This window comes from Falco punctatus, assembly GCF_963210335.1.
Source record: "Falco punctatus genome assembly, chromosome: 1".
NCBI lineage: Eukaryota > Metazoa > Chordata > Aves > Falconiformes > Falconidae > Falco > Falco punctatus.
Window position 1 is genome coordinate 107,701,314 of NC_137580.1, and position 17,250 is coordinate 107,718,563.

General features: G+C 49.4%; 2 protein-coding genes across 12 annotated transcripts in view; one reads left to right on the forward strand and one right to left on the reverse strand.

Annotated features, from left to right (window-relative positions):
• TRAF4 (TNF receptor associated factor 4) overlaps positions 1-8,651 on the forward strand; it is a 16,894-nt gene extending 8,243 nt beyond the window's left edge. Inside the window, exons 7-8 of one of the 2 annotated variants that reach the window (XR_013926349.1) lie at positions 264-3,990; positions 4,023-8,651. Coding sequence is in view for 1 of the 2 variants with exons in the window: in XM_080377238.1 (XP_080233364.1) it covers positions 264-896 (633 nt within the window). In the remaining variant the exon portion in view is untranslated. Of the gene's footprint in view, positions 1-263 lie in introns of both variants that reach the window. The other variant, XM_080377238.1, reaches the window with a different exon arrangement.
• The window catches only part of FAM222B (family with sequence similarity 222 member B), a 37,548-nt gene continuing 27,221 nt past the window's right edge, over positions 6,924-17,250 (reverse strand). For 9 of the 10 annotated variants that reach the window (XM_080377317.1, XM_080377311.1, XM_080377313.1 and 6 more), the window contains one exon: positions 8,658-10,915. In XM_080377317.1, the coding sequence (XP_080233443.1) occupies positions 9,330-10,898 (1,569 nt within the window). In that variant the 5' untranslated portion in view covers positions 10,899-10,915 and the 3' untranslated portion in view covers positions 8,658-9,329. Of the gene's footprint in view, positions 8,133-8,657; positions 10,916-17,250 lie in introns of those variants that run through there. The other variant, XR_013926355.1, reaches the window with a different exon arrangement.

A 17,250-nucleotide genomic window follows, 5' to 3' on the forward strand; every position in this document is an offset into this window, starting at 1 on the left:
CTCTGTCGCATCCATGTGGTTCTGTGGTGTCCCCTTCCTTGTGCTGCCTCACCCTTGTGTCGCTTTGCCACCCAAGTGTCCCTGCACCACCCAACCAGGTGTCCCTGTGCCACCCCTGCGCCTCCACAGCATCCCTGTGCTGTCCTGCTCCAGTACCCCCATGCTCCAAAGACATCTCTGTGCCGTCCCTGTGGCATCCTTCTGCCCTGACATCCCGTGTCCCCACTGGCACTCCCCTGCTGATGGTCCCGCTGTCCCCGCAGTGCCCCAAGCTCGCCATGGGCCGGCACCTGGAGGAGAGCACCAAGGTGCACCTGGGCATGGTGTGCGCCCTGGTGAGCCGGCAGCGGCAGGAGATCTTGGAGCTGCGGCGGGACGTGGAGGAGCTGTCGGTGAGCAGCGACGGGACCCTTATCTGGAAAATCGCCGACTACGCCCGCAAGCTGCAGGAGGCCAAAGCCCGCAGTAACTACGAGTTCTTCAGCCCCCCATTCTACACCCACAAGTACGGCTACAAGCTCCAGGTCTCGGCTTTCCTCAACGGCAACGGGAGCGGGGAGAGCAGCCACCTCTCCATCTACATCCGCGTGCTGCCAGGCGAGTACGACAACCTGCTGGAGTGGCCCTTCTCCTACCGCGTCACCTTCTCCTTGCTGGACCAGAGCGACCCTTCGCTCTCCAAGCCCCAGCACATCACCGAGACCTTCCACCCCGATCCCAACTGGAAAAACTTCCAGAAGCCGGGAGCTTCGCGCAGCTCCCTGGACGAGAGCACCCTGGGCTTCGGCTACCCCAAGTTCATCTCCCACGAGGACATCAAGAAGCGGAACTACGTGCGGGACAACGCCATCTTCATCAAGGCCTCGGTGGAGATCCCCCAGAAGATCCTGGCCTGAGCCCCGGTGCCCGCGGGGGGGGACAGGACGTGAGCCCCAGGTGGTGCTGAGCCCTGCCCGCAGCCGATGCCCCTGCTCTGGGGATGCTGCCGTGGCCGCAGCCGGCGGCTCTCAGGTAGGCAGGGATGGGGCCGCTCCCCCACCTCCCTCCCGGGGCTGGGACCCTCCCGCAGCCCCAGCTGCCCCCCCCCGGGGCAGCCCCTCCTCAGGTGCCCGGGGGTGCCGGGGGGCTGGGCCCCCCAAACCCTTCACCGGGGTGCCCGGCAGCCCCCGCCAGCCTCACTGGGGACCCCACGGGACCCCGCTGCCCAGAGCCATATTTTGTAAGCTGGTGCCCCCCCGGGAGCACAGTTGTTATTTATTACCCCAGGCCGGGGCCCACTGCCCCCTCCCTCCCCCCATTTTTTTTTTTCCAATAAACTTTTCTTGTATTTATTACGGCCGCCTGAACCTCCTTCCTGCGCTTGGCCGGGGATGGGATGGGATGGGGGGGACGTGACACCCCTGTCCCCAGCGCCTGCCGGTGTGGGGGTGCCTGTGGTGTAGCTGGGGTGGGTGGGGATGGGGAGAGCCAGGGCCGGGCTGGGGGGCACGGGGGGTGGTGGGGGTGGGTAATCCCTGACCCACATCCCGGCAGCAGACGGGCTCAGATGGAGCCGGTTAATTCGGTAATCGCCGGCAGCGGGGATGTGCCAGGGAGGGGGGGTGTCCACAGCCCAGGGGTGCTGCTGTCCTGCAGTTCCCCCAGCCCCCCCAGCCCCCCCCCGGCCCCTCATTAGCGCTGGGGCAATTCCAGCCGTGGGGAGGCGGGGATTCAGTGCAGACAGGGGTGGGTGGGCAATGGCTGGGGGCACTGGGGCAGTTTGGGGGACCCCGGGTACGTGTCTGTCTGCCCCCCCCCCGCCCCCCCCCAAATCACCCCAGAGGAATTGGGAGGGGGGTGTCGCTGTCTCTGCAGGTTAATCCTACAATTGCATTAGCGCTGCCCAGGCTTAACACAATTAGCCCCTAATTAGCTGCACCCCGCAGCCCTGGCTGGGCTGCAGGGGGGGGGGCAGTGCTGCTGGGGTGTCCCTGTCCTGTCCCCTGTCGCCCTGCCGAAACACCCAGGCAGGTCCCAGCCCGATGTGGGGGCTGCCCGGGGGTGCTGGGGGTGGCACCGTGGGACCCTGCAGTCGATGGCTGGCCAGGGGCAAGGGGCGAGCCCCCTGCCCATACTGGTGCCCAATGCCAGCTTATACCAGTGCCACTGCTGTACTGGAGGCAAACGGGAGTCCATACTGGTGCCCAGTGCCTGCCCAAACCGGTGGCTGATGCCAGCCCATTCTGGTGCCCAGCATCAACCCGTACTGGTGCCCAGTGCCAGCCCCACTGCTGCCCAGTGTCAGCCCATACTGGTGCTTGATGCCAGCCCTATGCTGGAGAGAAATGCAAGCCCATACTGGTGCTCAGCGCTAGTCTATAATGGTGCCCAATTCTTGCCCATACTGGTACCCCTGCTAGCCCAGTGTAAGTTCACACTGGTGCTCAGTACCATTGCTGCACTGCAGCCACATGCAAGTCCATACCAGTCCCTAGTGCCAGTCTTTACTGGTGCCCAGTGGCAGCCTATACTGGTGGCTGACGCTAGCCTGTTCTGGTGCCCAGTATCAGACTGTACTGGTGCCCAGTACCAGGCTGCACTGCTGCCCGATGCCCAGCCGCAGCCCACCTGGTGCTCGGTGCGGTGCTCAGCTCGGGTCGCTGCTGCCCAGTGGCTGCTCCAGCTCGGCCGTACAGCAGGGTGCTGGCAGCCTCTTGTGGCTCACCAGTTACCTTAAAAAATAATTAAAAAAAAAAAAAGAGAAACAAACACATAGATTATTTATGAACTAAAAAGCTTCAGCTATTGCAGCGAAGTGATGCTGGGAGCTCAGAGGAAAACTAAACTGGCCCCCAGCTCACAACCTTTACAACCCTCCGCATTCCCTGCTTCGTTTGGGTTTTTTTCTTTCTTTTCTTTTGCCATCTCCAATCACAAATGTGAATTTTGCCGTCAGGTGCCGCTCTCAGTAGCTCCCAGCACCACACTCCGGCACGGATGCACGCATGCTGCACCGCTCAGCGCCGCACGGCAGCTCCATTTACGCTGGCACTTTGCAACCAGAGCCACGGTGCGCACGTCGCCGTGCGGTGCCTGGCTGGAAATGTCAGCCGGATCTTCAAGCACCTCTTAACCTTCACGTGTTTGCATAAAACGGGGGAGTAAATCCCCTGCAAGACCTGGGTTGCAAAGCAGGAGGAAGAGATGCTCTTAATATTAATGAAGAGGAGGTAAAAAAAAAAAAAAAAATCGATTCGCTACTAAATTTAGCTTTAAAGATCAAGTTTAAAATTCCTTCCTGGAAATTTGTTGAAGATTTATTCTAAAGGCTGAGAACCTGCCAGCTTCTGCCTGGCCCCATCAGTCAGATGCAGCTTGGCCACTGCCTGGGTATTTAACCAAAAAAAAAAAAAAAAAAAAAAAAGGGAAAGTGCTATTAAATGCCCTATAAATCGAGGGGGGGGGGCTGCCTGGGTGGCAGGGGCTGGACCTGGGCTTGCTGAAGACCTCAACCACATTATCTAACCTTCTCTAACACAACACCAAATCTTTGACCACCTTACAAAACCTTCAGGGACAATTCTTGGCAAACCCACTTCATCTACTGCTCATGTGGTAGAGCCCTGATTTGTGCCGATTATTGATGCCTCTTAGCTAAAAGATGGCTAAACCAGACATGAATATTTCATCAGGAGATAAAGGCATGACAAATTTGCTTTGCATGACCCCTATTAAAAACCTGGCTGGCCTCCCTCCTCCCCCGCCCTTTCTCTCCCCAGGCCAGAGGGGTCTGAGGCTTTTTACTGTGGGACAATTTAAATCTTGGTGCCATTTCTCCACTTCCATTTTAGTGCACCTCTAGGGCTAGCAGCCACCCCAGCTGAATTAACAGTTTGTACCCAACTGCCTTGAAATTAATTTAAACTAGATAGATAAAATCCTGCGGTACATTGCAGTTTGGCCTCGCTGAGCAGCAGCAGAGCATCCGAAAGGTGGCTGTTGCTGGAGGATGTCCGAAGCGCTCCCCCAGCTGAGCAGAGGAGCTGATGCCATCATGCCCCTTTCCTTTGGCTCCTCCAGGACCCCCGCAGCAAGCAGGACTTTTTTCAACTCTTATTTTTTTTCCAGCATCTGCAGTAGTTCCTCCTCTCCAAGTGTCCTCCATCACGAGACAACACGCTGTTGGTTTTGGCAGAGACCACCTCGGCGCGTTGCCTACCTTGGGTCAAACTCAGCCTTCACATCCTCCCACCATCTACCAGGGTAGGGTGAGCTCAGCGTCGGGGGATAAGACCAAACCCAGCAATTAAATCTTGGGAAGAAAACCCTATTTGGCCCTAAAGGAGAAGTTTAAAAGGTTGGATCTTACTCTGCCATCTGCCAGAAGCCTTTAGCTTAGCTCTGGCTGCATGTAACTCCTCGGCCAAGGCAGCAGCTGCTCACGCCAAGGTCCCCACTGGCTCATTATCGCCCCAGATCTTCGCCCCAGTGATGAACAGATCTAACCGGCCACAAAGCCGACGTAGAAGTCTGAAGAAGCTTTGCAGATGGGATTCCTCCTGTTGGGGGGACAGGTGAAGAAACGAGATACCGAAGGAGCTCCAGTGATGCCAAGTCAAAGGAGAGGAGGATCTTGAAGCTCCGTCTCCCCAGGGCGGATGGATGGAGCGGCTGCTCTTGGCACAGCGGTCCTGGATGCTGGAGCCAGGATGCGGCAGCGCCCGGGGGCATGCAGAGCTCTTCCCAGCTGAGCTTAGCTGGGCTAAGCTGCCTGGTTTAGCCCAAATTCCTGGAAAAGCATGTGGGAACCAAATACATTTCTTAGTATCCGGGGAACACTGGAAACCGTGAAAGGTATTAGTTTGCCATCAGAGGGATTCCGACACTCAGATGTTGGCAGCAAGCACAGAGGAGATGGATTTTGAGTTGTGTCATCCTTAAGAGATGAAAGCAGGCAGATTAAATTAGATGTACGATCACTGGAAAGGGGAGAAAACCCTCACAGCTCCTACCTTCTGGAAGGGGTCTACAAACATTACGTATCTCCTTTAAAATTCTGTATTTAAAATTACGTTAATAAGCAAAACTCTGAGATTATTACACGTACCATTAGGTCAGCACTTTGAAGGTCAGCAGCTTCCAGGTCCAGCTTCTGGAGCAGCCCTATGTCTCTCCAAAGACACCTCCCTCCTGGCCCAGGAAAGCAGACCTTTACAGCACGAGACAGCCTGAACCCTCGCAGATGTCAAAAAATCTCTGAGTTCACATTGACAGAACTCAAACTGACTCAGGCTCCTCCTCCTTTTTTTAGTAATTATTTCAGCACCTTTCTGGCTCGGAGATGTTCTCTCTCTTCTGTTTTCCCACACCTCCTCAATGCTCTTATTGGAGAAGAGCAGCCAGGCTGTGCCTGATGCATTCATAGCCCAGAAACCCTTCCCCAAATTCCCCTTGGGACAAGCACCCGCCCCGTGCTGCTGACCGCAGCCACACAAGCCCCACGCACTTGCACTGCATAAAACCAGCAGAAGGGGCATAGGGGCCAGGTCTCTCTTTCATTTTTCCTGTGGACAAAAAAAATTAAATAATTTCTAGTTCATACCCGTAGCACATAAGCAGCAGTGTTTATCACCAGTCTGTGGTTTAATGAAATACAGCAGCAATTCCCAGTTCTCTCCCCAGTGAGCCCCAGCAAACATTTCTGTTTGGTTTCTATGGGAGCAGCCGAGTCCCACCGAGACACCTTTCACATCGTAAGCGAAAAGAAAATTCACAAATGTCTTTATAAAATGCTAACTTTGGGCTGTAACAAACTGGGCTCGTTATTTAACAGCTTCAAAGCTTCTGCTCAAAAGACAAGATGCATCAAGGATGGAAGCATCCTCTGGAAGGGTTTACGCCACATTCATGTTTATCCCTCCTAGGATCTATCTAGTGTCCACCTCCAGCTGGCAAGGGAGTTGCCAGGAACCGTTAGAGTAACGGTATTCTGCTAAATCAGTGCGGTACCCTAAAGTGGGCAGATTTGATGAGGCAGCGTAAATAGTTCAGGAAAACATGTGGAAGCACCTTACTCTTTCCTCAAGGAGCAGAACCATCGTCTGCAGGCACCCAGGATCCACCAGGGGAACGGAGGCCTTGTGCTGGAGTCAGAGGTCGGGGAGCCACTGACCCACAGATGAAAATTCAGTTGGAAAGGCAAGCTGAGTGCGGCCACGGGAGCAGCAGCCCGAGCCCCAACGGCAGGCGGCCGCCTGCATCGGGGTCCTGGGGAGAGCCCAGGGTGAAGGTGCACCCCTGGGCTTGAAATTACTCTTATTTCTGCACCCGGCAGAGACTGAAATAAAACTGCATGTGGACAGACATTCCCAGGAGAGCGCACCTCCTGCCACACACCAGCCCTCTGGTCGCCTTTGTCACCGGGGCGAGTGCCAGTGCCACAGCTGGACCCCCACGCCAGGCTGCCTGCGCCGCGGATTTGGTGCCTGTGCTCGAGGTGTACCTGGGAGCGAGACGGGCCAGTGCTCCTGTCCCTCTGCACGGAAGGTGGTGGGGAAGAAGGAAGGAGAGCCCATTAGCAAGAGGCTGCTGCAGAAGTGAAAAGGGCTGGTTTAAAGAAAAATCTCACTCCTAGAACAAAAGGAAATATTTCAGTGTATTTTAATAGTAAAAGGATTCCTTTTTCAAGCAATGTCCCACCTGGATGAGTCTCAGGAGTATTTTTGCTTCCCAGACCCGCTGCAGCGGGGCCAAATCTCAGAGGTCGTGGCTCTACCTGCGGCTGCCCGTGGAGAACGAGCCCCAACAGCTCTGAAAGTGCTGCCATCGCTAATGCAAACACCATGACACGGGACTCTACTCAAATCTCTCTCTCAGGAGAAGAGCAGGAGGAAAAAAAAAAAAAAAGCTTTTAATAACAGTCTGGGTTGAGATTTGTAGCAGGCTATTGAACAAAGGAGATGCCAATATTTTATTTAGTAAAAAGGTACGTATTCAGGTAGCAGAACACCTTACAGTAACTAACTCGGCAGGAAGGGTTAAAGTCATAGCACAGCCCTAGATCAATTTGGGGGAGTAGGACGGGGAAGGCGGCGGGGAGACTGTAAGGGAAGCAGCTTCAGACTCGAACCTTGGCTTCCAATATAATGTATTCAGAAAAATATTGCATGAAAAGCCTCAGGATTTTAGTTCTTTCATAGATGTATATTTACCAGTTTTCACAAAGACTGCAGGAATACGATTATAAACAATAAATTAGGACTTCATGTTGCTATCATTTGGCATAACACAATCAGGCAATTTTTCCTTTTTAAATATAAGGCAACACAAGCCAACACATAATTTAATCCGTCTTTAGTCAAATTGCTTAACTTTGCTAAAGAGTTACCACTAAAGAACGGTTTATAGTACACTTAAAAGAATTTAAATAATGACATGATATAAGTGTACTAACTTACGCAAGGAGTCAGAAAACGTACTCTGCTAAGCTTTGAAACCTAAATATTTGTTACAGCCCAGGACTACACGTCTAAATTAAAAAAATACAAATAAATGTTTTCTAATTTTTCCATTTACGAAAAACTTTTAAGAATCTCTAGCCAACTATGACGTCACTTCAAAACTTGTTATTTTTTTTTTTTTTAATTTTGTATGATGTCTTTTAAGATTTTAAACCATGCTCGTTAAGGAAAGTTCAAGGAGCAAATACTTAAGGCTTTGTTTTTCAAAGGGCTGTGAGGGAGGCCAGTGGATGGCAGAGGCCAGTGGGTTCACCCATACACAATGCTACTCAAACCCACACTACCAGGCGACATTCATACAGAAATATTACACTTAAAAGTTACAGTGTAGAGCAATATTTTTAGCCAGTGTACATATAAAGAATCAATGCATTTATTTTCTTATTATTATTATTTTTTTTTAATTTCCAAACTTGATTGTGATCATTATGTTCAAGTATTAGTCTCATTAACAGAGATGAGAAATTTTCTACTTACAACAAATTCGGCTGTTAGAAAGGAAAGGTATGTTTCGGTACACTGAGGAGAACAAGGTGCTGAGGTTACCCCATAGTTAGTGTCCTACGATCACTGACTCGACCAGCTGCTGGAAGTGACGTGGGAAAGGAACAGAAGGAGTTAGGCACCGAGACCCTGGGAAAAAGAGATGTTATAAATAGCTTTGCTAATTCCCAGAGAGGAGAAATGTTCCATTAAACCTGCTGTGGCGTTTTGATGGAGAGGAATACAGGACCATTGGTCCCACAGTGGCTCATGAGCGGAACTTCGCTTCAGATCGACTGCCTACCGTCCCATCGGCGCTGCTGCCCCAACAGGACCGCGCCACGCTGCCCCGGCGCCCGCTCCACGCGCCGGAGACTACTTCGATTGAGTCTCCCTCACCCTGAAATTAATTCTAGCTACCAGAAAAGCGGCTGAACCCTTTTTTTGGAGTCATCAGTGGGTCTGGATTCCCTTCACATCAGGACAGCCAGACTCCTAGCAGCGAGGGGTTCAGACCAAGTTAGCTCTTGCGCTGACCAAAGGGGAGTGGGGAAGGGAAACACAATGCCGAAAAAAGGCAGCTACCTATGGCAGCTATGCTGCCTACGTCCTAAAACCGCAATTCCCCCCTCCTCCATACCCTGTCCACAACAAAAAAAAAAATATTTTTTTAAAAAAAAAAAGTGTCAGAAAAATCTGCCAGAGACTTTTGACTTTGGACAAAGTCTAAACAATAAACGCGGGCACCTTGGCAAGAAACAGCTGAAAAGCTTCTTCCTATATTAATGCCTAAATACATGCCCCTAGCTAGCTCTTTTCAAATGTAGGCTTCTTTTTCAATTAAATAAGCCTCTAGACAGTGCAAATGGTCAATGTTTAATGCATTAATGAAATGGGCTTTCGAGTTGAAAATAAGCCCTACTTCCTGACAAATTCTGTTGCTCTTAATCTTCAGAGGAAATTGAGATGGAAATTTAAGCAGCTACACTACCTCGCTCTTGACGGGAGCTGGTGAACAGATGCAACTGCGAAATCCTGCAGCAACTCAACATCAGTCCAGCAAGTAGCTACTAAGCAGAAGGCAAAAGCTGCACAAAGGGGATTCTGCGGTGAGGAAACAGCTGTGGCGTGAAGTAGTGTAATGAAATTCTTTGACACAAAAGGCATGTTAAGTATTTGATGCATAAAGGAGATGGATAACATGTAAGCAAAGCTTTTAAATATACAGTATGTCTTCTTCCAATGGTTACTATAATGATCACACAAGTTTGCAAGTTAAAAATGCCTTGCTTATTAATTAAAATTAAGACTAAACCTATAATTTTTGTCTGTGAAAGTGACTGCAGCCTATCTATACCCTGGGTGTTGAATATGAAGATTTCGACTATCGGTTGGTTCAGGTGCTCGGTTCATGGGAGGCCGATGGACTTTTCCCAGCACGGCCATGCTCTGATCTCTGAAGCAGGACTGCTGGAAGTCCCCGCTTAGGTAATCCATGGTCTGCATCACATTATTCTGGCTGGATGGCCCAGCTCCAGCTCTGTAATGAGTTCCTCCTGCACAATCTAGCGGCGCTCCTGCTGGCTGTCCCCCGTGGAAAGGCATGGCGAGATCCTGGGACCCAGAGCTGTCACTGTTGGGTGTGGGCAGAATGTTATTCCAGAGGGGCTGGAAATAGTGCCCATTGGTATATGGCAAGGGTCCCTGCAACCCGTTCACAGGTGGAGAAGGCGTAGGCTTCTCAATGGGGAGCTTCAAGCTGAATGACTGGCCCATGCACAGTTCTTGAGGGTAGTTTGAAGTTTTGCCAGGAAAACTCTGCCCTGCGATCTCTCTCTGAGGGTGCTTCCCTGCGACTCCAGCAGGCCCAGCAGCATCCCCACACATTTGCTGCAGATGCACAAGCTGGTGCTGGTTCCAGGCAACCGATTTGATTTCGTTCTGGTACGCGGGTGGCACCCTGTTAATATTCACCATGGGCACATTAACAGAGGCAGGAGGAATAGCAGCAGCAGCATGATCTACAGGGTTTACTACACAGGAAGGCATGGGTGTAGGGACATTGTGAGTAGATACCCTGGTACTTGCATTGATAAGCAGGTTGCGACTTATAGGGCTGGGGTTTGCAATCTGTCCCTCACACACTGAGGTAGTGCTAATGCCAGCTCTGGCCTGGCAGAACTGGTTAATCTGGTGCACAATGCTGCTCAGGTCCGGTGGCTGGTTCTGCTGCAGGGTGGCAGCCATAGAGAGGGGAATGGTTGAGGTAGACACGGTCACATTCGGCGGCGCATCTGCATCCGGCATCTTTCTGCTTCCATGTAAACCCGGCTGCAGCAAAGGATTTGGGGGGTGCTGCAGAGTCTGGTGTGCCATGGTCTGAGGATGCTGCAAGCCCTGCGGCTGCTGCATATTCTGAGGGTGCGGCAGCGTCTGTGGCTGCGGTATCCCCTGAGGGTGCGGTAAGCTTTGTGGCTGTGGTATACCCTGAGGGTGCTGCAAAGTCTGTGGCTGCGGTATACTCTGGGGGTGCGGCAAAGTCTGTGCATGCTGGAGAGCCTGCTGGCGAGCAAGCGCCTGGGGGTGGGTTAAAGTGCTAGGTGCAACGTATGGTGTGGAAGGGGGATTCATCATCGCTTCCGGCAGCAGACGCGTGCGTGTCCCGTCAAAGTCTTTGATAATTCCTTTTGCTGGAGATTTGACTATCGCCAGGAGGCCTGTTTTCGTGGTGGCCTGAGATGGGTAGGGACTGTACCTCTGGCCCGAAGTATCAAGTCCGTTCACAGTACGGCGTATGTGTTTCCTCTGGGGAACCTTGACACTGTTTGGAAAAATTTTTATAGTCAGTGGATTGTTGGCGACCTTCTTAGCATAAGCATCCAATTCTGCTGGGGTAGGATACTGTGCAGATCTCATTTTCTGTGTAGTGTCCCCTGCGGAGAAAGGAAATTTGTCAATACCAATTCTGGTAAGCAAGGGATCAACCTCAGGGCAAGACAGTTGGACAACAAGGGTAGAAAATCTCCAAGGAATCAAGAGGCAAGAACTTCATCTTCCCAGACCAGCAGATCGTGTACCAGATACCTCATTCCCTTTATTACCTGGTGACCAACACAAGCCCCAGTTCAGCTTAAGGCAAGACCTGCCTAGGGGAGCAAAAGGGAACCAGTGTTTTCATCAGACTATGTTTACAGTTGGACAAAAACAGGTAACATGCTATAAACATCGGATTGTCTCCAGCTTGAAATATTTCTTACAGCTTGCGGTGATGGGCTAAGTTTCTATTTCTCTTTAATTTAAGTCTGCCTCCCCGTGGCTCTTGAAGCCCTTCTCGGTACCTTCACCGTGCCATTCAAAATCAGAAAGCTGCAAATTAAACATTAAAGCCATGTAATGCTGAGGTAGGAACCATACCGCAGGGGGTTGACCCCGGCTGGATGCCACATGCCCACCAAAGCTGCTCTATTGCTCCCCTCCTCAGCTGGGCAAGGGAGAGAAAATATAATGAAAGGCTCGTGGGTCAAGGTAAGGACCAGGGGATCACTCACCAGTTACCGTCACGGGGAAAAAAGAGACTCGACTTAGGGAAAATTAATTTACTACCAATAAAAATCATAGTAGAATAATGAGAAATAAAACCAAAATATTAAAACACCTTACCCCACTCTTCCCCATTCTTAACTTTCCACCCATTTGCTCTCCCTCCTTCCCCCGAAAGGCTCAGGGGAACAGGGAATTGGGGTTGTGGTCAGTTCATCACACCTTGTCTCTGCCACTCCTTCCTCCTCAGGGGGAGAGCTCCTCACCCTCCTCACCCTCTTCCTATGCTCCAGCGTGGGGACCCTCCCACAGGAGACAGTCCTCCATCAACTTCTCCACCGTGGGTCCCTTCCGTGGGGTTCACTACTCCCGGAACAGACTGCTCCAGCGTGGGTCCCCCCCAGGGTCACAAGTCCTGCCAGCAAACCTGCTCCAGCGCACGGGTCACAGCCGCCTTCGGGCATCCCCCTGCTCCAGCACGGGGTCCTCCCCAGGCTGTATGTGGGGACCTGCTCCCCTGTGGGTTGGGGGCACCGCCTCACCATGGGCTTCCAGGGAATCTCTGCTCCAGTGCCTGGAGCACCTCCTGCCTCCTGCGCTGATTCTGGGTGTCCGCAGAGTTGTTTCTCTCTCATGTTCTCATTTCTCTCTTCAGCTCCTGTTGCAGAGGATTCCCCCCCTCCCCTTCTTAAATACGTTACCCCAGAGGCACTACCACTGTTGCTTATGGGCTCAGCCTTGGCCAGCAGCAGGTCCGTCTTGGAGCTGGCTGGCATTGGCTTCATCGGACATGGGGGGAGCTTCTAGCAGCTTCTCACAGAAGCCACCCCTATAGCGCACCCCCCACCTCACCATGCAAACCCAATACACACACGAAGCACCTCAGCTCAAGCCTCCATTTACATCAAGTTCCTCTCTAGGTGCTGACACCTGGAAGCACTTTGAGTGTCTTTCTGTCCATTAGGAAGCCCTCATCAGCCCAAGATCAGCAAATGGAAGGAGGCTACATGTGCATTATTTTATGGCTTGCAATTATTTCTTCAGCTAAATTTTCAGTGTGGCACCCTCCTAAGGACAGTATCCTTGTACCACACAGCAAAATTATGTGATTACCTCACAAGATTAAAACCATGCTGTTCCCCAGACACAGACAAAAAGACTTCTGGAGACAGGGGTGTGGTTTCACTTACTTCAATTTACCAGATACCTACCTTGCCCACAAGCTCAAACCACTTCTGGAAAGAACTTCAGAATTCTAGGGAAATGCTTACGCCCCTCTCGCTAGAATTGTATTCCAAGAAGAGCTGAGCTGTTCCCCTACCACAGCTCTGCTGCTTAACTCCTATGGGACTACTGCTTCAGGACGATTTTATCATCTTCAAATAACGGCCTGCAGCTCTGACAACCTGATTTTGCTTTTGCTTGACCCACACACTTCCCACTGCCTCAACAGTTTACTGGAAAAAAACCCACCCATCCTTTTTGCTAAAATTTTCAGCAGCCCCATGCCATCTGCTGCTAGGGAACACCGCAGCTAGCTCCTCTGGAGCCCAGGAGCACCCCAGCCCCACATCTGGCCCTCTGACCCAAGGAAATCTAATGCTCCCAGGCAAACAGCCCTTCCTGAAAACCCACCTCTGATTCTTTTAAGCAAATTGTCTTCAAAAGACTCCTGAACACAAGAGTACCACCCATCTCTCTCCCTTTGCATTCTGAAGCTTCCAGTTTTCAGAGGTGAGGGAGAGCAGCGTGGCTGTAAGAGCACTCACTGTCCAAAAGTAAGGGTAAGAAAACAGAAAACAGGATGGATACCGAAGAAAAGATAATTATAGAAATATTAAAAACACCTTTTGTGAAATCAGAAGCTTTGCAAGCAGGTTGTCTTGCATCTCTGGCACAGCACAGGTTACACTCTTACTCTCTGTGCTGTCCAAACACTGGCACATACCACCCTTACTCTTAATTAGAGGAAATGCTCATTTTATATTAACCCGAACACCCTCTCTGTATCCCTGGACCTGCTGCTGCAGGCAGGTGGTTTAGATCCGCCCTTTTGAGCAAGCCACTATGCTCCTAGCGGAGAGAAGAGCCTCCAAATGGCATCTGCCAGGACCACCTTGCCTCAACAGCCAAGGCCTTCACGAACTCCCACCCTTTATTTCCAGCATTGCCCATGCTCGTTAAGTTCTGTTTCTTCCCCAAGAGATGACCCTTGCAACTCACCATGAATCAGAGAAGAACCATCAACAATGGACAAAGGCACCCACACGTGTCTGTATTATGGTTTATGTTATACCTACGGCCGGTGCTACATAAAGCTTTTGTTTTCATATGGAAAATTAAGTAGACACTTGAAGACACCCTTACCATCAAAATTCCCCAGCTTGGTTTATATTTATATAGGCAAATCAGCACATTAGGTGGTAAATAAAAGCACTGAACAGATACACTACATATTCTTTGACCCAAGCATCTATTTTTCCATTACATGGGAACCGCAATGGAAGCTTTTAGAAAGCAGCTAAACCATCAATGTTTGAACAGGCTGCCCTATCAGTTACAACACATCTGTAATCCCAAACCTGGAAGAACTCCTTCCTCCGAGAGAAAATAACCCCTCAGTTCAACTTAAATGATGCACCGACATCAAGCTTGGCATCCTAGCAAATGGCAAACCATCTTTTAAATCCCTTGGACAGGATCTTCTGAAACCAACGACCATGTCAAACAGCGCCCGTTTTGCGTACAGCTAAGATTATGTTCCTTTTACTATGGACCAACTCAGCCATTCTACTTACACCTGAAGGTGATGTATATCTGTGCGCCCCAACATGCTGCTTAAAATGCACTTTGCTAGTAGTTCTATAGCCAAGATTCGACAACTGTAATAATTAAGGCAGCAAAAAAATTAGGAGAAAGGAGAAATGCATTACAGGGCCAGCAAGAATCTGAATATCCCATGCAAATTTCCTACAAACCAGTAAAGAACAATTAGGTCTGGTAATTAAGTGAATGGAAAACCAGCTGGAATAGACTGAAAGAACAGGCTGGTATTAGAACACGCTCATCATTCACGTGCAAGTGCAAGAATTCTCAATCAGGCCATAAAATGATGAGGCGGATGGCAGATGAACAAACTACGTTAAGAAAACAATGGGATGGGCTCCACAGAGCTACCTAATGGCAAACGCAAGGCAGAATACTTTTGTTGAAAAGTAATTACTTCATGTTTACTATAAGGTAAAGTCGTGCATATGAGCAGTTACCCCAATAAATTGGTGAGCTGCAAGTTCACACTCCTGCTAATCCCATGGCAATAGATTCATCTGGTCACATTCCTGTGCGAGTCTCACTGCTGGAGCTAATTTTGTCATGAAATGAGATATATTTCTCTGCCTCACCTCAGCACTGATGTAACATCTTTTAAGTACATTAAGGCTTTAAAACCCACTGCTTTTAAAACTGCCTACAGTTACATTTTCATTAACATGAAACAAAATACAAAAAAGCCTTCAGGATTCCTACCCTAATGAGAACATCCGCACCGGGACAAGTGGAAAACAGCTGTGCCCACCTTCTGCATAAAAATCTCAATTGCAGCAGTTTCTCTACAGGCTTTGCAGAGAGAGCCCTCATCCCTAGAAAGGACTCGATTTAGCTGATGACCCCATATTCAGTCCAAAGCTGCTCTTCTCTCTTTTGGTCCCCTGGCCCGACTCTCCAAAAAGCACTTTTCACCTTGATGTTGTATCACTGTCACACAAAATCACCCTTTTTCTCCCAGACCTCGTGGCACTGCCGCTATGTCCAAGAGCGGCTGCAATGCTGCCCAGTCTTGCCTCAAGTACACTGACTGACTGGTCAGGGTTATACTGGAATCTGGGAGAAAAGAGAGAATATCAATATGGAGTCAGTGAGAAATTCCCTGTGTGGATAAGGATGACTTTCAATGTTAGCCTTTCCTGCGATGCAGGCTGGAATTCAAAGAAAAACACTGAAATTGGAAGTCCTGTAGTGATTGGTTTCTAAAGGAAAAAAATACATGCATATGAATCTACAGAACTCCCACTGCACAGACTGCCTTTAAGAAAAAAGCCTTTTATTTGAAAGTGAATAAGGGGGGAAAAAAGATAATTGAGCTAAATGTGGATTTTTAAGCGTTAATAGAAAGTCTGATCCAGAAAACTACACTTAAAAATTATTAATACAAACACTGTAAGTCTGAATAAAGGTTATCATGTGGAGTTCTATGCCTTTTACAAAAGCAACAGCACTACTATTAAAGCCCGCTTCCAACCCCCCATCAAAAGTCACAAGTCACCGTTCATTAAAAATGCTCATTAACTCAGCTTTCCTTTGGCCAGGGGCTAGACTACTTGTGCATATACAGTACGGAGAGAAATGCACCAATTAATCTTACACACATCTGCAGCAGGGGTGAGCAAGGTCTGTACAAGCAGTTTCATTTTCCGTATAAATCAGAACAAACTGGAACAGCTGAGCATTACCACTGCCAGCCAGTGCCTGCCAGCTACTTTATGTCCTAAATTCTTTTAAATGCAGTCCCCGAAGCTCTTCACTAAGCAGGATACAGCAACGCTTTCAGCACCGGGATAAGCAGTTCTCAGAAACAGAATCGGGTACCACCAGGTTAAGAAACTGCCCACATACCAGCACGTTGCCTCGTAAAGGTGTAATTAGCAAATACCTGATTTGTGCACAGCTACCCTCACGTGAACCTCAATAATTTGCTTTCAGAACTAAGCTTTCTGATCCACTGTAAATTTTCACGTAATGCCAAGGACCTAGGCACGTTCTCACCACAACAGCATGTTTCAGTCAGCAAAGCTCGAACTCGTAATGAGAAAGAGAAAGGAGGAGAATGCCCAGTTTCATGCCATCTAAGGAAGTCCTTTTGTGAGTAAAGATTTTTACTACCGCTGAAAGTGTCATTACAATTACCAAGCCCGTAGAGTCAGCGTAAATGCTATGTAAGTGCTGCGGGAGTGCACACGTGTGTACGTGAACAGTGTCATTCACTTCTGGCAGGACCAGGACTCTTGAGCTCGTCGCCCTTAATTGCAAAATTACCTTGACTATTTTCAGTAGCATCACAAGCCTTAACATATTAATTTAGCTACAACTGGACTGTAAATGACTTGGTCTTAAAGAGCAACAAGTTCGTCAGCGAACTGAGGGTACAGACATCTCCCAATGCACATTTCAAATACAAGAGACAGGTCACAGCCCTAAGAACCAAGTACATTGATCTTACATAGAAACCTTGGTATTTCTGAAATTTCAGCTGAACAATCAATGTGCAACTTCAGTGATAAAGAGAGACAGTAAGATTTAAAAAAATCTCTAGCCAGTAAACATTCCCAAATATAAGTTGTTCTTAAAAAAAAAAAAAAGAACAGACTGAAGTTATCAGAAAAGAATTACCAGGGTACTCTGCAGACGTATTTTCAGATGCACCAAAGAGACATCAGAAAGAAGATGGAAACTTTGAACATTAGTAAATTTGGCTAGATCACTAATATTTGCAGTATATGCCCCAGGTATGTAGAACAACAGAGCTGCTGACCTCAAAAGGTTTGTATTAGCCTGATCCAACTGTTATTGATGCCTAGGAGTAATTAAACGAATGGAAGTGAAAAGGAGTCGGGAAAAAGTTGCATTAAGAAGCAAGTCAGCTGGCACACTTTTAGCACAAAATGTTTTCAGC